This window comes from Triticum urartu, chromosome 6A, assembly GCF_056163025.1.
Source record: "Triticum urartu cultivar PI428250 chromosome 6A, HENAU_Tu73, whole genome shotgun sequence".
Taxonomy (NCBI): Eukaryota; Viridiplantae; Streptophyta; class Magnoliopsida; order Poales; family Poaceae; genus Triticum; species Triticum urartu.
In genome coordinates, this window is record NC_141878.1 from 576,394,323 (window position 1) to 576,413,518 (window position 19,196).

The 19,196-nt window shown below is 44.8% G+C and overlaps 4 protein-coding genes across 5 annotated transcripts; 2 read left to right on the forward strand and 2 right to left on the reverse strand.

Moving 5' to 3' along the window:
• Positions 1-195: 195 nt before the first annotated feature.
• LOC125515270 (uncharacterized) lies at positions 196-5,278 on the forward strand. 2 transcript variants are annotated; one of them, XM_087528953.1, is made up of 7 exons: positions 196-551; positions 633-812; positions 1,114-1,195; positions 1,340-1,447; positions 1,584-1,742; positions 1,904-2,104; positions 5,082-5,278. In XM_087528953.1, the coding sequence occupies exons 1-6, from the start codon at positions 294-296 to the stop codon at positions 2,098-2,100; spliced, it is 984 nt and encodes a 327-aa protein (XP_087385079.1). In that variant the 5' UTR covers positions 196-293; the 3' UTR covers positions 2,101-2,104; positions 5,082-5,278. The 2 variants fall into 2 exon arrangements, with proteins under 2 accessions (XP_087385079.1, XP_048536667.2); XM_048680710.2 differs by lacking the exon at positions 5,082-5,278 and having other exon boundaries at positions 197-551; positions 1,904-2,280.
• LOC125515271 (acyl-CoA-binding domain protein) lies at positions 2,863-4,390 on the reverse strand. The gene is made up of 4 exons (XM_048680712.2): positions 4,173-4,390; positions 3,453-3,564; positions 3,310-3,360; positions 2,863-3,158 (listed from the first exon to the last, which is right to left on the reverse strand). Exons 1-4 carry the CDS (start codon positions 4,349-4,351, stop codon positions 3,075-3,077), a joined length of 426 nt encoding a protein of 141 aa, XP_048536669.2. The 5' UTR covers positions 4,352-4,390; the 3' UTR covers positions 2,863-3,074.
• On the forward strand, positions 4,447-8,797 carry LOC125515265 (phytyl ester synthase 1, chloroplastic-like). Its single transcript, XM_048680706.2, has 13 exons — positions 4,447-4,965; positions 5,082-5,133; positions 5,271-5,326; positions 5,651-5,809; positions 5,910-6,014; positions 6,212-6,315; positions 6,621-6,742; positions 6,931-7,039; positions 7,131-7,261; positions 7,386-7,755; positions 7,879-7,992; positions 8,285-8,367; positions 8,518-8,797. Exons 1-13 carry the CDS (start codon positions 4,563-4,565, stop codon positions 8,795-8,797), a joined length of 2,088 nt encoding a protein of 695 aa, XP_048536663.2. The 5' UTR covers positions 4,447-4,562.
• Positions 8,773-16,507, reverse strand: ATATH8 (Protein kinase superfamily protein). Its single transcript, XM_048680705.2, has 17 exons — positions 16,048-16,507; positions 15,699-15,953; positions 15,447-15,613; positions 15,167-15,344; positions 15,022-15,074; positions 14,738-14,881; positions 14,520-14,624; positions 14,062-14,187; positions 13,772-13,969; positions 13,291-13,397; positions 12,846-13,008; positions 12,525-12,590; positions 12,279-12,372; positions 12,023-12,135; positions 9,869-9,939; positions 9,494-9,686; positions 8,773-9,365 (listed from the first exon to the last, which is right to left on the reverse strand). The coding sequence occupies exons 1-17, from the start codon at positions 16,439-16,441 to the stop codon at positions 8,940-8,942; spliced, it is 2,853 nt and encodes a 950-aa protein (XP_048536662.2). The 5' UTR covers positions 16,442-16,507; the 3' UTR covers positions 8,773-8,939.
• Between the last annotated feature and the right edge of the window lie 2,689 nt (positions 16,508-19,196).

Genomic DNA, 19,196 nt, shown 5'->3' on the forward strand with positions numbered 1-19,196 from the left:
TGTTGATATTTTTCTCTATAAATTTGATCAAACTTCACTAGATTTGACTTTTGAGTTGAAAAATAAGTTTATACGCACCCGAAACGCTGACGTATGGTTCGGTTCATCGTCTCTGGGGCCGAATGAGCCGAAAGAGAAGTGGGGTAGCCAGCGGGGACCACGCAGCTAGCCGCCGGCGGCGGGAACTTTCCTCCCGTCTGTCGACCTCATGGGGGATATGAGACATGAGCAACCCACTCGCGGCCGAGCTGAGCAGGCAGTGAGAGCGACGGGGGAGATCGACACCGACGACGATGAGGGCGGTGGCGATCGCGAGCCCCGGCGGGCCGGAGGTGCTGGAGGAGAGCGAGGTGGAGGACCTCCCGGCGCCGGGGGACGGCGAGGTGCTCCTCAGGGTGGCCGCCGCCGGCGTCAACCGCACCGACACGGTCCAGCGGCAGGGCGGGTACCCGCCGCCGCCCGGCGCCTCGCCGTACCCGGGGGTCGAGTGCTCCGGCTCCATCCTCGCCCTCGGGGCCAACGTCCACCCGCGCTGGGCCGTCGGCGACCAGGTAATAGTTTAGTTCACCGCCTCCTCTGTCCCTGCGCACCCTTTGCTGTCGCCGTGCTGTGAACCTTTGCATCGCGTGCAGGTGTGCGCGCTGCTTAACGGCGGCGGGTACGCGGAGAAGGTGGTGGTGCCGGCGGGGCAGCTGCTCCCGGTGCCGGAGGGGGTGTCGCTGACCGACGCCGCCGGCTTGCCCGAGGTGGCCTCCACCGTCTGGTCCACCGTCTTCATGACCAGCCACCTCTCCCCCGGCGAATCCTTCCTTGTAAGAAATTCTCTCTTGCTGGTTTGTTGGGATTGCAGACCGATGAATCTGCCTCAGTCATCACCACATATGATTCCTACTACTAGGAGCTGAGCATTTTATTCAGTCACAACTCACAACAAATTGGCATGCTCTGACTAACTGAAAAACCACAAAGTACTGAATGATGCCAACTCGAATGGAGTGTGAAATGATTTAGTAGTCACTTGTATGCAGAAGTAGGTGCATAATTGGTGTTGTGGGAATTGAACTGGAACTAAATTTTCATGCCTATGTTTTTTGTATCTCCCATTGTATGCAGATCCACGGTGGATCAAGCGGAATCGGTACATTTGCTATACAGATGGCAAAGCACCTCGGAATCAAGGTTTTTGTTACTGCAGGTATGTTGCTGGGTACGGATGTATCTAACACTAAAACGTGTCTAGACACATCCGTATCTAGACTATCTAAGGCAACTAATTCGGGGTGGAGGGAGTACTAAAAAGTTTTCTGAAAGGGCAAGTAACTCTGTTATGCTCCTCCAGGAAGCCAAGAGAAACTAGATGCTTGTGCAGGTTTGGGTGCGGATGTATGCATAAACTACAAAACCGAAGACTTTGCAGCATGTATCAAAGAAGAAACTAATGGAAATGGTATTATCCTGCCATCCTCTTGTAATGCTTGATGCCCTGTGCAAAAATAAAACAAAATGTTTTGGCTTTCCCAAGTTATGCTTGGAAAGTTAATATACATGCATTCTGACCGTAATATGGGGAATATCTCTACCAGGAGTTGATGTCATTCTGGACAACGTCGGCGGATCATATCACCAGCGCAATCTGGACAGCTTAGCAGTTGATGGTAGGCTTTTCATCATTGGTTTCATGGGAGGCAGCGTGACTGAAGTGAACCTGCAGGCGATGCTTGCCCGAAGATTGACCATACAAGGTTGCATTGATGCACACGATTTCTCGGCTTCTCGTTCTGCCATGTTTTTTGCCTGATAACAGATCTTATGTCGATGCTTTTTTCTTGTTTTATCTGATCGACAATTCCTAGATGTCATTGCTAATTTTAGTAATGGATTGTATTGCTATGATTATGTGCAGTTGCTGGGCTGCGGAGCAGAAGCCTTGCCAATAAAGCTCAGATCGTCAGCGAGGTGGAGAGAAATGTATGGCCAGCCGTTGCGTCGGGCAATGTGAAGCCGGTGGTTTACAGGACACTCCCTCTATCTGAGGCAGCTGAAGCTCACAAGCTGATGGAGTCAAGCTCCCACATTGGCAAGATACTACTGATTCCATGACTGGGTATGGTATCCTTCAGCTTTGAGCAGTGTGTAACTCTGCATTGATGTGCTATCCTATCTTGTAAGTTGGTTCTTGAAGTGCTGATGAAAGTGGATATATATATTGAAACCAGTTATAATAAGTGTTGGAACTTCGAAGTCGCTAGATTTGGGTTTGAAAAAGTGTTTCTTGGTTGAGGCGCCTGGCATAGTGTTCTTGATGATGATGCTCCTAGTTGAGATCCTACTGAGCAGGATTAGCACTGAACGGTGACAACCATGGTGCATTACTTTGCTCAGTAGGATTAATCCAGGCACCTGAATAGGTCGATGGAGGATTAGCACCTGTATATTTTGGATTGGGCAACGGTTGCATAAACAAAACTGAATAGGTTTATGACAACTGTATATTTTGGATTTGGCAACTGTTGCACTGTATATTTATAACCTGAATAGGTTTATGTAACCAGAACACTTGAAGAGAATTTCACAGCAAGTGATAACTGGTCAGAGACAAGAAGAGCAAGACAGGCCTCTGTTTGATTCCCCACAAGAGAATGAAAACATACAGTGGTCTACAGACCTTAATATGCCGCCTTTTAGGCCCACCCTGTGTAATCAGGTGGATTGGCAGGTTCAAGAAGAAAAGGAATGTCCACAGCCAAGATTTTTTACTTTTGAAACATACACCAAAGGAATTTGATATAACCAACACTACACTGCATATGTGCAGCTGACAAGCAATTTTCTCAAATCCAGCACAAAACTTCTCTTCAAAAATGTACACTGAAAACACACTTATGCATTGCTACTCACAAGTGATTACTTCAAAAATTGTGCCCGGGTGTATAGGTCATTAAAAATTGCAAACACAAGTATCTTTGCTGCAGTCGCCATATCTACTATTACAAAGCTGCTCATTCTATCTGTCCTCACACCAATAATATGAAAATGAGAAGGAAAGCTAGTGCTAATCTGCCAGTGAAATGTACTTATTCCTGAGTAATATTCAATGGAATGGTGCAATTGCACTCCAGTTTCATGGATTCAGTCTGCCTCTTCAACATCTCATTATCCTGCAGTGATGGAGATGAGCTTAAGCAAGGCATGTACATAGGAGAGAGTGAAAATAAATGGAGAGGAAGCACACGATCAAATGAAACAGGATACACAGAACTAGGATTCTGATACAGTGAGAAAATGCACTGAAAATTGCCCCAAAATTACCTTTTGTAACTCTTCAAATCTCTTGGTTGAATCAGACAGTGAGGTCTTGACCTACAAACAAAGATTGTCCCATAAGCATCGCAGACGTAAATCATGGGAGAATATTAGAGTGTACAGGTACATATACTGGCAATGGAACCAACCTTTAAAAGTTCATCTTGCAGGTCCCTGGTTTTCGCCAATTCCGTGTCGTATTTCATTCTCCATTCAGCGGATTCATCCATTGCCTCTAGGTTAGCATGCTCAAACTGCCTCCTGCAAAGATGATCCAGCAAAAGAATATACCAATAAACCGCTTAGCCATGACTCGGCCAAAACACCATCATAACATGAACACACATAGATGAAACCGTATGGACCTAGCTTAAAATTTCACAACCACTATGGGAAAAATCAAAATTAACAATGTTCTATATCACTATATGGACCAGGCAAACATAGCTTAGCATATGGCAGCCAAAATCTTGCTGAAAAGCAGACGGCAATGGTGCAGCGAAAATAGACAAACAAATAAATAATGCCCCAATTCCATCAAACTACCCGTGTATCCTTGATCAGGCAGCTAATTCTCAGACCATCTGGACTGGCAGCAGGCAGTAAAAAAGAAACTAGAAAAAGTGAGCATCTAATGCCCCATATAAGCCTGGATCCCTGGTTTCTTACACCCAAATTGTGATATGGAGTGGCAGGAAACGAACTGTCTGCCACTAAGATTTGCTCCTTGGAATCCATTCTACAGACTGAATCCGAGAGTTTTCCTCCTAGCCATGGTCCACCCGTCGAACAGGCCTCAGGATCCGTCAGCAGCAGAATGAAGGGGGGGGGGGGGGGGGGGGGGGGGGGGGAAGAGGGAGGGTGCGAACCGGAGCTCCTCGCGGTCGTCGGCGGTGAAGGAGGGGTCGTCGGACTGGCGCGCCCAGATGCGGAAGTAGACGGCGGTGCCCATCAGCAGCGCCACCGCGAACGCCACCATCAGCGCCTGCCGCTCCTGCCGCCGCCCCCCTCCTCCTCCACTTCCTGCCCCCCCCCGTCCCCCCATCATCTTCCTCCTTCCTCCCTCCCTCCGCCGATCTGCCCTTCCCCCCACTTCCGGCAGCCCCCTCTTTACTCTCGCGGGCCTCCTCGTACGGCCCGAGACGCCCACCTCGGCCCACTCGGACTTCGAGCCCGCTGGGCCGAACCATTTCGAGCCCGGCGCCGGATGAATAAAATGAAAATCCCTCACGCTCTCCGCGCCTCATTGAAATTCAGTTATGTCTGTTACGCTACGCACCTCATGCATGAGCTTCATAAGCCTCACTCGAAGCCATGGCTGGGACACTCAAAGAAGCTTCGCAGAAATGGCGACTCTTTCTCTCTCCCTGGTACACCCCCAGGCCCTCCCCCTATGGCGACAAGGGCTGCGGCAGCGACGGTTGCATGGCTCGTTCAGCTGCCAGTCCAGACACGCACACGCTGCCGGGAGAGTGCAGGCGAGCTACAGGGGTCTTGAGCCGCTGTACGATGATGGGTACGGGACGGTCAATGACCTGGGACACTATTATAAGGCGATCGGGGAGCTGGTGGAGCACGACGGCGGGCCGCCCCGCTGGCTTTGCCCCGTCGACACCGGCGAACCGGCGGTCGAGGATGCCCCAGTCATGCTGTATCTGCCAGGTTAACGTGTTTTCATGTGTGGAAATGTTGTGCCTTCGACAGCAATGCATGTCTTTATACCTGAATTTCCTGTTAGGGGTTATGATTTGGGGTTACATACATATTAATCTTTGCAGGGATAGATGGAATGGGGATGGGGCTCTGCATGCACCACAAGGCTCTTGGAACGTGAGATACCAAGATCAGTTTACTTGGAAAAGTTTATGGCAAACTCCGAGTCTGATTGTGATACTACTTCGAATACAGTGTGAAGTTTTTCTAAATTAAAAGGAGGATACATTATGCATTTGTTCCTTCATTTGCAGGATATTTGAACTTAGATGCATGCACATTCCTCTTCGCGACCGCACGCCGTTCGAAGGTATGGGATAGGATATCAGTGTATTTAATTTGTTAGTTTCTCTCCGTGCATTTTCCATCTCAAGTGAAATTCTGAGCTTGTTTTAAGATTCAGAGTGAAAGACATCCTTTTTGTTGGAAATGGAGTATTTCATTTCTCTCAACGTATGCATCATGAAGATGCACACAGCACACAAAGTCATATTTTAGAGACATGCCCTCAGGTTGACATGTGGCAAAAACAAAAGATCCCCAAAACGCGTTAAGCAGAGCCAACGCCGCATGTCTGTTTATTAAGTTCTAACTAAAGATTAACTGCATGGTTTTAGCTCCTTTTATTTTTCAGAACTTGTCACAATGGTAGAAGATGTTGTGAGAGCAGAGCATTCTGCTTCTCCTACTAAGCCCATCTACATATTGGGGAATTCATTTGGAGGATGCATAGCTCTTGCAGTCGCCGCTCGCAATCCTGGCACTGATTTGGTACTGGTACTAGTTAATCCAGGTATGCAAGAAATTCTGATGGTGTGCCAGTGAACCTGCCTATTTATGAAAAATTTCTGATATACATTTTTTTGTTTCGTCTCCCTTTTCTTCTGGGGAAGCTACATCATTTGAGAGATCACGCATAAAAACACTTCTGTCGGTTTTCAGCCCGTTGTCGGACCGCGTCTGTATTGCAGCTGCAGCTCTACTGAATTACAACACCCGTAAGTACCTTGTCGGGTCCAACATAGAAAATTTGAAAAAGGAACAAATGTAGGAATAGGCTAGAAATTAAGCAAAAACATTGATGCATTTATTGGACTGAAACTTGCCGGATATATACCGTTATGTCATAAGCTTACATTTGTTCTCTAAGTTTTTTGCACTTGCTTCTTCTATTCTTCCTGTTCATTGAGACCAGACAATGAGGTGAACATGGCACTGAGTATAATGAAAAGTGGGAGGCATCCTTTAGAAGCACTCAGCAGATTGACAAGTAACATGTCATCTTCCCTGAAGCATTCGGTGTGTACCATCGACTTCTCTGCATCTTGTTTCTATGTATCTAATTTTATCAAGACAATACAAATTAAGGATTAAAGTATGTCAGTAAATAGTTGGGTGCATCAATTGACGTAGAGGCCAAAGGTTATCCTACCTTTCGGGAAAAAAAATTCAAATTAAGGGAGAAAATGGTCTGGAAATAAATTCACTTTCTGCTATCTTTTTTTCTCGTGTTTCTTTTGGTCTGTAAGATTAAGGTGTGCACAAAATATGTGCCTTCAAATTTATTCAGTTTTGAAGCAATATATGTGCGCCTTTAATTGCAGAAAATGCTGGACAAACTACCAAAGGACACACTAAAATGGAAGATTAAACTGATCAAACAGGCTGCATCATACGCTAATAGCCATATAGAATCAGTTACAGCCGAGGTGCTACTGCTAGCCAGGTTTGTGACCTTATTAGGCGCACTCCGTTCTCTACTTTCAGTCTCATCGTTAGCTGCAGATTTATGTCGCGTGATAAATTCTACTAGTGCATGATTTAGCACCGTTTCTGGTTTGAATGCGTATTTTTTGTCGGATTTCGAACGATTGGATTATCATGACAAAATTTCTTTTGTATGCTTGCACTCAGCTGCGCCGACAGGTTACTTCCGAGCAAATCTGAAGCTAACAGGCTACAGAAGAAGTTACCCAAATGCAGAGTCTTCTTCTTTGAGAAGCATGGCCATAGCTTGCTGCTGGTGAGTTTTTTTAAGCAGACTTTATCAGATTGCAGTATATCTTATGCACTGAAAGGAACATGTCAAAGGACAATGGTGATGAAAATTTCAGGAGCATGGTGTCCATGTCTCATCCATCATCAAGTGCTCTTCCCTCTACCGCCACTCGAGGCGCTACCACCGGGTTCGCGACTACATACCGCCGTCGGCAACCGACATGAAGGAGGCCGACAAGATCAGCAAGTAGTAACCAAGATCACCCCACCCAGCAGCAAATTCTTACATCCTTCATTCATACGTGCCGAATAATTAATCATGAATGTACTACTACGTACCACTTACACACTGTAAATAATAATAATAACAGGGGCACGATGCTCAAGACGTGCCCGGCGATGTACTCGACGATGGAGGACGGCGCGGTGGTGCGGGGCCTGGCGGGGCTGCCGGAGGAGGGGCCGGTGCTGCTGGTGGGCAACCACATGCTGATGGGCACGGAGATCATCCCGCTCGGCGCGGAGCTGATGCGGCGGAGGAAGGTGGTCGTCCGCGGCGTCGCCCACCCGCTGCTGTTCCCGAGGAAGGCGAGGACGCGGTCGCAGGGGCACGACCTCTTCGACTTCCTCAACCTGTGGGGCGGCGTGCCCATGACCTACCGGTGCATGTACGAGCTGCTGGCCGCCGGCGAGTTCGTGCTGCTTTACCCCGGCGGCTACCGGGAGGCGCTCCACTGCAAGGTCGGAGCAGGGTGCACAACAGAATTTGTTGCTAATTTGTTCTACTCCGGAAACTGAGTACGTAGATGCTATTTTGATTGTGAACTTGGATACATTTGAACTTGTGTGGAATGCGGATTGTAGGGTGAAGAGCACAGGCTTTTCTGGCCGAACCAGGCTGAGTTCGTCAGGATGGCGGCGCAGTTCGACGCCACCATCGTGCCGTTTGGAGTCGTCGGAGAGGATGACCTTATGAACGTAAGCCATTGCCTGTTTCTTTCAAGTTTTCAAGTGGTTTAAGGTTTTGGCCTTATTTGTTTGAATAAACGAGTTTATGGACTAAGTCCAACCACTTCCGAAAGTATATTGGCCTAAAGTGTGCAATTATTTTGAGTTAATGGAGTAATGACGTATTTCATTTCTTTATTTGCAAGTAAACATTTCTATTCTTGGGTATCAACATATCAAGAAGCTGTTAAGAGATACAGAGCGCAACCACATGCACGCATGCGGTCTCTAACCAGCGTTCTCACCCCTTCTGAATCTGCAGTTGCTCTGGACATACGACGATATCAGGAGCGTGCCCTTCGGCGGGAAGCTGCTGCGGGCCTACAGCAACCATCTGAAGCTAAGGTCCATAACTACTACTCCCTCCGTTTCATTAATATAAACACATTTTTGACACTAATACTGTTCTTATATTATGGGAAGAAGGAAGGAAGTAGCTAGGAACATACATTCGTTCTCTCCATGGACTGAGGCTAAGGTTGGTTTCTGCTGCAGGGACACTCAGGAGGTGATCTTCCCCGGCGCAGTTCCGAAGATTCCCGGCCGGTTCTACTACCGGTTCGGGAAGCCGATCCCGACGAGGGGGCGGCAGGACGTGCTCACCGACCGGCGGGCCGCGACCGAGCTCTACTTCGATGTTAAATCGGAGGTGGAGGAAATCATCGCCTACCTGCTGGAGAAGAGGGAGGAGGACAGGTACAGGAGCATCCTGCCCAGGCTCCTCTACCGAGCTGTGAGGGGGTCCAAAACTGAAGTCCCAGCCTTCAACCCTTAACATACATAGTACTACTAGTAATGTTGCACGTTGCACCAAGTATGGTGTATGTATATATTCTCAAAAACTCACGACCCATACCATAATACTAATACTCTACATGATTATACTACACAAAAGTGGCGTGCTCATTTACAAACTCTTAGCTCCAAGCTAACTGCGGCGGCGGAGGCGCAGGCGTCCACACCGTCGGCAGATACTCCTCCGAGAGGAGGACGGCGAAGCGGTGCGCGCCGATGGCGGCGGACACGGCCGAGACGACGAGCACGCTCCAGCCCACCCTGACCATCAGCATTGGCTCCTCCCTTAGATCCTTGACAAACTTTGAGAATATGACCTTCAGCCTTCGGTCCCTCACGACCTCCTGTAACGACGACACCACAGGTGAAATCGGTGCTTCTTTGGACAGGGACATGCCCAGGTCGTCATCCATGCGGTCCCTGGACCGTTTCAGTCCGGCCGCCTTGACCATCCACTGGCAGACGACGTCGGCGAGAGCCCGGCTCAGGAGGGCCCGGAATATCGCCGCGTCTTTGGAGATCAGGTCCCGGGCAAGAGACTTGTGGTTCTGCACAACCGAACACAAAGTGAGCTCAAGACTCAGTTCAATTTAGTTCAGGAAAGAACAGTCAGGAGAGCTAGTTGATTCAGATTAAGAAGTGTCCGAAAATAGCAAAGGGTCGTTACGTTACGTACTGCTGTCATTATAAGTCTCCTTATCACAATGCTATCTCTTGATAGTAAGAGCCTCAGACAAAGGTTTGCAGTATGCATCGCCCTTTCTGGTGTGGCGCGGTCGAGGGAAGACGCGTCACTGATCTCTGCAAGGTTTGAGACATCCAGACCCTTTCTCTCGGGCAGAGCGCCAGTGTTTTGCCTGAAGTTACCCCTTCATCACATATATGAGAATAATGTCAGCACGCATATCGTATCTTCAGACAAAACTGAATATTTTGTTTGATTTCGAAGTGCTGAAAACTAAGCATCCTAATAGGAGGCTCCAGACCATTCAGAAAAGCAATTAAGTTTGCTTGGTTTTTTGAGAAAATAAATCTAGAACTGGAAACCTACCTTGCTGATGCTAGCTTTAGAAACACTGCAATCTTGTGCCACTGGAACTCTTTCCTTCTGTTGAAAATCACCTGTGTTACTTACATATGATTGGCGTCAGTAATATGGCAGATGTTCGCCATAAAAAAGAATATGCCAGATGCTTTTTTGTTATGGAGAAGCACGTGCCAGAGAACATTGAAATTGTGACCTGTTTCCATGCCGTACAATACAAACCACCGGAGCAGCTAGACTAGTATTACATATTGCTAGAAGATTGAAAGAGGAACTAGGGAGCCCAGGGCTGGAGATAAGGCCCTGTTTGGTTCATAAGTCCTAGGACTTTTTTTAGTCCCAAGTCCCTAAAAAGTCCTTACCTGTTTGGTTCCTGGGACTTATAAGTCTCTATAAGACCATATTGCAACTATAAGTCCCTATAAGTCCCTCCTTGAGAGTCTTATTTCATAAGTCCCAAATGCCCACTTTAAGTCCCTATAAGTCCCTCCTGTTTGGTTTAGATGGGACTTATAGGGACTTTTTTAAGTCCCTAAACCAATAAGTCCCTGGAAACAAACACCCTCTAAGAAGCCTCGGCCCTAGTAAACACTGCTGCTTAAATGTGGGTCATGTTACTAGCTCGAAAGTAGTCGAGGTAAAGAGTAATGCGGATTTTCAGCGGACGAGCACCTTGGGTGTCGGTATCTGGACCATTCATATCTGCCTCGTGATGTGCCACTGGGAAATTGTCTCGGTAGAACTCGCAGTAATACAAACCGAATACGATAGGCTGGTCGTTGGAGTAAATGTGCCATGCATGGGTGGCAGAGGACCTGAGCCCAAACAGTGTGAGCAATTACTGATACAATGCCGTCCACTCGTCCCACATCCTTTCTCTTTCTCATACTACTCCGTTCAAATCTTCCTGATGTTTCTCACTAAGTACTTCGTTCAAAGCTTAAAATGGAGTTAAATTAGTGGATTTTGTTCACCCGCAAAAAAAATTCCACGGATTTTGTTGTTGTGGCAATGATGCTAATCTCAGTACTCCCTCCAGTCATTTTTAGTCTGCATATAAGTTTTGTCCGAAGTAAAGTATCTCTACTTTGACCAAACTTATAGAAAAAAGTATTAATATTCACAATGCCAAATCAATATTGTTAGATTCTTTATGAAATGTAGTTTCATAATATACATATTTGGTATTGTGGATGTTGATATTTTTTAATAGGAATTTGGTCAAACTTTGCAAATTTGACTTGACACAAATCTAACACGCAGAGTAAAAATGACCGGAGGGAGTACTACATATTGGTTAATGAACATATTTAAATGTGGAGAGAGAGAGAGAGAGCGCACAAATCAACCTATCTATCCTAATACTTGGTTGATGAACATATTTCATATTCGAATGTGGAGAGAGAGCATAACTATGAAAATATTTGTGGGCAATGGAGGTACGTTTTCCTAAACATAAAAGATTTGTGTTTGTAGAGTAATTGCAATATTAATAAACTATACTCTCTCCGTCCGGAAATACTTGTCATCAAAATGGATAAAAGATGATGTATCTAGATGTATTTTAGTTCTAGATACATCTTTTATTTATTTATTTATTTTGATGACAAGTATTTTCGAACGGAGGGAGTACTTAATTGAGTATCTGCTGTACCAAAACCTGTGTTGGTACTCCGGCGGAAATGCATAGCCCACAGGAGACATGAGTCAAGCAGCAAAAACGTGTCGTGTGCATTAACTACGGTGGTCGAGATGTCGCTTTCCATGGATGAAATACATCATAAATACAACGAACTCATCTATCTGTACCTCGCACTAATACATCGATATAGGCCATCCCAAAGCATCTTCTGCGGACCCGATACCGAGCTATCAGGTGCTCGTCCACCAAAACTACTATTTGAGGTAAAGAGATTCTTCTGTGAATCTTTTTATAATAGAAAAAAGGGAAGATCCTAAATATGAAAGTATATTGCTGAGTGGTGCCTATTAGCTGAAAACTAGTCATTTTATAAAAGAGTAGTCAGATAATGATATGTGTTTAAAAGACTAACTTTAGCTAAGACAACAGAACAGTGAAGCTATCAATTAGATGCAGGACCTTCCTGGTATATAATCATGCATATTCATTCTGGAAATTAACTGGGATAAAAGGAGTACCTCATGCAGGACCTTCCTAGTATCAAGTGAGTTATCAGACAGAAGCTTCCTAACAACATACGGATATGCTGCCTGAAATGTTTTAAAAGTTCCATCTTGTGCTATGGCAAGTCCTATCAATTACAAAAGAAGGGTATAAACAAACCTCTGAAGAAACAAATTGCAATCAAAACAAACTAATCTGGAGCAAACAACTCAATTATACATGTATTTATCAAACCAGTTCATTATCTTAAAAACCGATGAACAAGCTAACCTTCCAAAGAGGCAATTGACCGCAGGACCAGCGTAAAATATGGTGGCATACGAAAGTGATATTTAAGTGCTATGGACCAAATTTTTCCAAGTACCTAAAAGATGTTTGCAGCGGTTCAAGAACCACGGCAACAATGTGAAATGGATGTCATTAAGGAAAATACTTGGTTCAAGATATAATACAGAAATGGAGATATCAGATCAACTGTATAAGGAACTGAATCTACAGAGACAAAAGGCTACTCACCCTGCTAAACTTGATGTCTGGAATTCCACCTTCAAAGGTTACCTCACCCAATGTATCCTCTAAGTCCTAAAATAGCAAAGAAAATATAGTAAGAAATAATTATAAATATAAAAAATAATCTAATGGGGCAGTAAATCACAGCATATAAATGTATTATGAGTTCATAACCCCTTCTCTTTATCCAAGTGGTAATGGCAGAGGATTAGTTCTTAAAACCCTTCTCTTTATGAGTTCCTAAAGTACACAATGATCCAAGGGTAGTAGCTTAAAATTAGTTCAGCCCACTGGTACATAAAAACATATTCTGCTCAAACATATTACCATGGTCACTCGCCGTAGATTAGTTCTTGGTGGAACAACATCCATTTCAATCAGATCGTAAACAAGGGAAGCCCAATCTCCATTTACTATGTGCACAATGCTCGAAAGCATAGCTCGGCTATGTTTCTTCTCCATCTCGCAAAGCAACCCAAAATCAAGAAACCTAACATGTTTAAGAAGATGTTACCGCAGCTCAACAAATATTTCACCAGGAAAACATTTGAAATATACTTCCACAGAGCAAACTAAACTGTTGGCCTTTGTAGGTTGTACCATGTGATAAACTACACAATAAAATGGCTGTGTGCATCAATCGATGCAGAGGCAGGGGGTACAACCTCCTTTTCGCAAAAAGAAGTTTGTGCCATATGAATATATTGGTCTACTCATTACTGTAGCAGGTCATTTACTTTGTAGCATGCATCAGAAATAAACTGGTACTTACCCAACACGACCATCAGGTGTATAACGCAAATTCCCAGGATGAGGATCAGCATGCAGCAAGCCGGTTTCAAGGAGCTGCACTAATGATGCCTCGACACCTTTATTGACCTTGTTATCGAAATAAATAACAAGTTAAAATCATGACCAGTAAGTTCAAACCGGATCATGAAATGTGCAAATTGTTGGTAAACCATATATATACTACAGAATATCTTCAGGTTTCAAGATATCTATTTTTAATTTTGCGTTATTCTCAGACAAGCACAAGTTGGTAAAAAAACTACCCGAGTCCTGAATTGCAACCTTTAACTGATAAAGAAGCACTTACTAAGTTATGAATGAACATAACATCATTTCCTAATATTTGCTACCAAGAACTACTGCTCGGTTGGTAATGAACTTATTTATGGCGCTCATCTTATGTCAAATCAGACAAATAACTAAGGAATTTTTCTGAACAAACTACTACTAGTACTAAATACCAGGTCAAGAAGGCGGGCTTTTGCATCCAACTTCTGCTTCTCTGACAACTCAGCAATGCTACCAGAAATTCCTTTAGCCAGAGAAAGCAATTCCCTGGGGTTTTCACCAGCCACCCACTCCATAGTCAAAACCCTCTTCCTAGTAAGTTGTTTGAGAACCTTCGGAACCATGACAAATGAATATTTGGAGTGAGTGTCCTGCAAGAGGAGTGGAAATCATTAGCTAAAACTAAACCTAGAGAAGACATACATTAGCAAAGCATGGGTGGGGGACAAGACCAAAGAAGCACCAGGAATTTAGTAGCATTATCAGCTTCAATATTGTAGTCCAACTCATCAACAAATCCTCTACCCAACTCATCAGCATAGAGGGAAATGTTACTTCTTCGCTTTGCAACTTTCCTCACAAAAGAAAGCTGCAATAAATAGTAGATAGTAAACAACTGAATAAACAAGGCATCACACAAATGAGACTACAATAATAGAAAATGCTGCAATTGCACAGTCAAAACAAAGAGCTAAAGGATGTGGAAAGAACAGGAAAGCTAAACATGATATAGGAAGAAATAATTTATGTGGTACTTCTCGCGTCCAGCCAGGTTCCAAAGTTACACTATCACTGTAGAGCAAAATATTTGGAGGATAGAAAGGTAAAACTTGTCCTGAAAAAGTGACTACTATTGACAGGCCAATACAAATAATAAATTGCACATAGCAAGTTGAGAGAAGTGTAGGAAAAATTACAGACCCCAAGGCGTAGTATATAGATGTCCCTCAATACAGCAGGAAGAAGGTTCGGCCGCTGAACCTTTATGGCCACAAGAGCACCATCAAATGTACGCCCCTGATAAACCTGATGGAGATGGTACAATAATATGAATAAGAATATATCAGCAACTCCAAACAATCTTTCTCTAACACATTAGAAGCAGAGGGCAAAGATCTTGGATAAAAAGATAAAAATACCTGTCCAAAGGAAGCTGATGCAACAGGCTCATCAGAAATGTAACTGAAAACCTGCGAAACAGGGAGCTCAAATTCTCCCTCAATGATCTTCATTGCATCCTCTCTTGGGAAAGGAGGAACTCTCTCATGCAACTCGGCAAGTGCCTGAAATTGAGGTGCTAAGGCCAGTTTAATTTATAGTGAAAGAATATGAGCGCTACTTAACTCTGAAGCAAATGCTTGTTAAGAAGATGAAGCAATGTAAATGTAAAATTTGGTAGTATCCTGGAGTGGTTTTACCTAACCTCAGAAATCTCCGAGCCTAAGATATCAGGTCTTGTTGAGAGGGACTGTCCGACTGCATAGATAGGATATGATAGGCGTATTAGGAGTAACTCGAAGCGGATGAGCACTACCATGTCTTTACACTGTCAAACATGAATACCAGACCTTTTATGAAAGTAGGCCCAAGGTCAAGAAATGTATCCTTGAGAAGCTGTCCAACCATGAATTGTGAAGCATCGAAACCTTCATTGCTGACACTACTGTTGTGGGTAGCATCCGTGGTCAGACTGGCCTTTTTAAACATTTGCACCTTTACCGCACCCACGAGGAATGCGAATAGTATCTACAGGGTAGATATACGTATTGCATCAAACCATTATACAAATTAGCTGAAGCAAGTAAAAAATCTAGGTAAAGGCAAAGATGGTGGCCAGTTGTAGCTTACTTGAACCGTGCGAAATACAAGGATATGAGGCCGTGAGACGAAGTACTGCGCGAGCAGATCGGGATCGTAATGCTGGGGCAGAGGAGTGCTGAGAATGGCCAAGAAGTAGTTGACATACAAGTTGAGGGCATCGACGTCGGCCATCATCAGCTCCATACAAGACAGACCTACCAAATCCATGGAGAAAAAAGGTTAAGAGTGTGACCAGTGAGGCTTAATTGATGTCTAGTCTTGCTGTGTACGCTGAGGAACCTGGTGGGTGGGGATTAGGAGGGAAGGCCGGGGGCTGAAGCGCCTGCTGCTGCTCTTTCTGCTGTCCATTGGGTTTGGGACCTTTGGGTTTAGGTTGTTTCTTGAAAACTGGTTTGAGCTCAGTAGATTGCTGCTGGGATTGAGGGGGTTGCTGCTTGCTTCCGAGGAACCGGAGCACAAACTCCTGCTTGGAGGAATCGGCGTACACCTTGAGGGCTTGCAGATCGGCCATCACCAGCTCCACGCAAGACAACCCTGCCGAAAATTTGGGGGAAATGCCGTCAGAAACAAGGCAATGTGATGTGAGCTGAGCTTAACTTGGCATGTGCTCTCGCCGCCGGTGGGGAACCTGGAGGGTAGGCGGGGAACGCCGGGGCTTGGGGATGTGGTGGCGCCGCCTCCTCCTGCTGCTGCTGCTCCGCAGGCTTAGGTCTCGGCCGCTTCCGCTGCTGCTGCTTCTTCTCGAGGAAGCGGAGCCAGAGGGCGTCGCGTAGCGGGGCGCCGGCAGCGGCCTGGAGGAATTCGCTGTCGCGGCGGAGGACGCCGAGCATCTGGTCCAGGGCCCCGCCGCCCCCGCCTCCTCCCCGCCCCCCGCTACCGCCGGGCTGGTGCGGCAGGCTCTGCTTGCTCCTCCCCCACCACGACCGCTGCTGCCGCGGCGCCCACTTGTCGCTGTTGCCCCCTCCGCCGCCGCTCGCCGCGGCGCACACGGGCAGCACGGCGGGCCGCACCAGCGGCGACATCGCATCCGCTCCGGATTGCGGGAGGAGCAGGGAGAGGGAGGGGGGGAGTGATGGGGGTAGACACGGCGGCAAAAGTGTGCGAGAGGGGAGGCTCACTGGTCACGCGCCGCACACGTCACCGGCTCATCGTCCACGTGGCCAGCGAACTGGCCGATCCACTTGGATACCATTCTTACACTTTCAAAAAACCTTTTTAAAACCCCTCCCATTAATTATTTAAAAGTCGGAAATGTTAGCTGACGAACCCTCTTTCTGCCGTCGGACTTCGTTGCACGAATCTTGACACATGAGAGAAGACACACCAGACTTTCTAAGGCCCGTTTGGTTCGGCTGTGCATTTCTAAAAGCAGCTGTGAAAAATGTGATGTGAAAAGATGTAGGTCATTTGGCAAACCAGCTGATACATAGATTTTGGCCTACGGCAGAATCAGATTTTGGAAAGCACGTCCTGGGCGGCTTCCGCTTTTGGTTCAGATTTTGGCAGCGGATTTCTGGAATCGGATTCTGCTGGGTTCTCCCTTTGGTTCAGATTCTGCTGCGCGGCAGCGGAATCTGTCGATAAAAGCTGAACCAAACAGGCCTAAAGTACTCGTTGTGGCACAAAAGCTAGCGAACCATGGCCTTTTCAAAACCCCACCACCAAACCAATTTGTTTATGTTCCTGAGCCTACATCATGGGACATGGGATCGAATCCCAGCTGCCCCTTTTTCAAATTCACATGGCGGTTTTCATTTTGTTAAGAGGGTGCTTTTGTAGTTAGACATATGACAATTTTACTAAAAAGATTAGCATGGCGGTTTGTATTGTTAAGATGATGTTTTTTCACTTAGGCATATGGCAATTTTACTAAAATGTTTAACATGACAGTTTTAATTTTTTTAATAGGATGTATAAGGTGTATTTGTTTTTTCTCAAAAAAATTCACAATGTGAAAAAAATTGCATGGCAGTTTTTATTGTTAAGAGGATGTTTCTTTTACCCTAAAAAAGAGAGGATGTTTTTTCACTTAGGTATATGGCAATTTTACTAAAAATTAACATGTCAGTTTTTATTTTTTTAAGAGGGTGTATAAGGTGTTTTTGTTTTTCCCAAAAATTTCAATGTATAAGGTGTATTTCGGTTTTTCTCTCAGTTTTCCACGCGTGCCCTTCCACCACTCAATACATGTCTTAGATAAAAAGTAGCACGTAGTCCCTAATAGGAAGGTAGTAGAAAAATAGATCTCTCTCCTAGATTGCATGCACTCACATTTCTCTCCCTTCATCCCATAGATTGATTATAGGTGCGGAGAGAATCAGTTTCCTTTTATTAGATTTTTGATTATTTAGTTGCCGTTAATTAAGCAACTAACCACCTAATTAGTTAAGGGTATTTTCATCCAAAATTCTCCTCAATTATGTGTCTTGATCACTGTGTCCAAAAAATACACCTTACATAAAGGAAAAAAGGGCATGGCAATTGTACTAAAAAGACTAATCACTTCACATTTGGGTAATATTTCAATAAAGTATGACATGGGAAGTGATTATTGAAATATTACCCAAATCAGACCTAATCATTCAAGAGTTAAGGAAACAAAATTAACATGAACATCATATTCAACTTCATGTAGCATTTCTCAATTAGCTATTGATAATGGAAAGGCTGTCTCAAGATACGTGTAGTATATGCTTTTTTCGTAAATACTCCCTCCGTAAAGAAATATGCACCGACTCGAGCCGGTAAGAATTGTAGTCTCTGTGCTTACCGTGCTAGTCCCTTAATCGACTTGCTAGCACACACAATACTCGATGAAATAACAAAAATAACACACATCTTTATTACATCGATAGTCCAGAAGCAATACAATGTATTACATAAGATATGGCATAAGGCCATATAAAACAAATAATGCGGAAGCATAGAAGTAAAATAAGTCCATCAACTCCACAAGCAAAAGCTGAGTGTAGAACATCGACCTATTACATCTTAATCCTTGTTGAATGTATATGCAACATGATAGGTTGCAGCCGTGTAGGTCAGTACATGGAATGTACTAGCAAGTCACATCATCAGCGTATAATTAACCTATTTGTACATGCAATTTGGCTGTCGGAAAGTTCTTAGTTTAATTTTGCACAAATCTGATTACTCCCTATCATAAAAGAATTTATTCTACCACTACAAAATAGCATATGATTGAGATGGTGCCCCCAACTCAATCTATTCCCAAATTTATTTAAACCCAATTGATTAAATTAAGGGTGACGAGATCTCTCGACATTTCCACTCCTAAAAGATTAAGTTATCTGTAACCAGGGACACGGCTAATCGATTAGGTTGACACTCTGCAGAGGTTTGCGCTCTTTTCGCCACAAGATTCGACCACCTCCTTGATCGGAAGATTGAGACATAGTCTTTTAAAAGTATTCTCCTTTAACCCACAGATAGGCCGGTACACCTACATATTCTTGATACGTCTCCAATGTATTTATAATTTTTTATCGTCCCATGCTATTATATTATCTGTTTTGGATGTTTTATATGCATTAATATGCTATTTTATATTATTTTTGAGACTAACCTATTAACCTAGAGCCCAGTGCCAGTTTTCTGTTTTTTCCTTATTTCACTAGTAGAAAAAGGGTCAAATGTGAAGCACATTAGTGCCAGTTTGAATTTGAGCCGGCACTAATGTGTCCATTAGTGCCGGTTCCAACGGCTAGGCGGGCGGACATCATTAGTACCGGTTTGTGGCGAACCTTTAGCACCGGT

Bases quoted from the DNA above. Each gene is read 5' to 3' on its own strand.
- LOC125515270 (XM_087528953.1), top strand. From the start codon at position 294: ATGAGGGCGGTGGCGATCGCGAGCCCCGGCGGGCCGGAGGTGCTGGAG. The intron at 552-632 runs GTAATAGTTTAG...CATCGCGTGCAG, and splicing joins GCTGGGCCGTCGGCGACCAG to GTGTGCGCGCTGCTTAACGG. The intron at 1,448-1,583 runs GTATTATCCTGC...TATCTCTACCAG, and splicing joins AGAAGAAACTAATGGAAATG to GAGTTGATGTCATTCTGGAC.
- LOC125515271 (XM_048680712.2), bottom strand. From the start codon at position 4,351: ATGATGGGGGGACGGGGGGGGGCAGGAAGTGGAGGAGGAGGGGGGCGG. The intron at 3,565-4,172 runs GTTCGCACCCTC...TCATCTTTGCAG, and splicing joins GACGACCGCGAGGAGCTCCG to GAGGCAGTTTGAGCATGCTA. The intron at 3,159-3,309 runs GTAATTTTGGGG...CCATCACTGCAG, and splicing joins GATTTGAAGAGTTACAAAAG to GATAATGAGATGTTGAAGAG.
- LOC125515265 (XM_048680706.2), top strand. From the start codon at position 4,563: ATGTCTGTTACGCTACGCACCTCATGCATGAGCTTCATAAGCCTCACT. The intron at 6,015-6,211 runs GTAAGTACCTTG...CATTGAGACCAG, and splicing joins TCTACTGAATTACAACACCC to ACAATGAGGTGAACATGGCA. The intron at 7,262-7,385 runs GTAGTAACCAAG...TAATAATAACAG, and splicing joins GAGGCCGACAAGATCAGCAA to GGGCACGATGCTCAAGACGT.
- ATATH8 (XM_048680705.2), bottom strand. From the start codon at position 16,441: ATGTCGCCGCTGGTGCGGCCCGCCGTGCTGCCCGTGTGCGCCGCGGCG. The intron at 14,188-14,519 runs GTCTGTAATTTT...TATTTATTGCAG, and splicing joins TCTATATACTACGCCTTGGG to CTTTCTTTTGTGAGGAAAGT. The intron at 9,687-9,868 runs GTAGGTTTCCAG...TATGTGATGAAG, and splicing joins CTAAAGCTAGCATCAGCAAG to GGGTAACTTCAGGCAAAACA.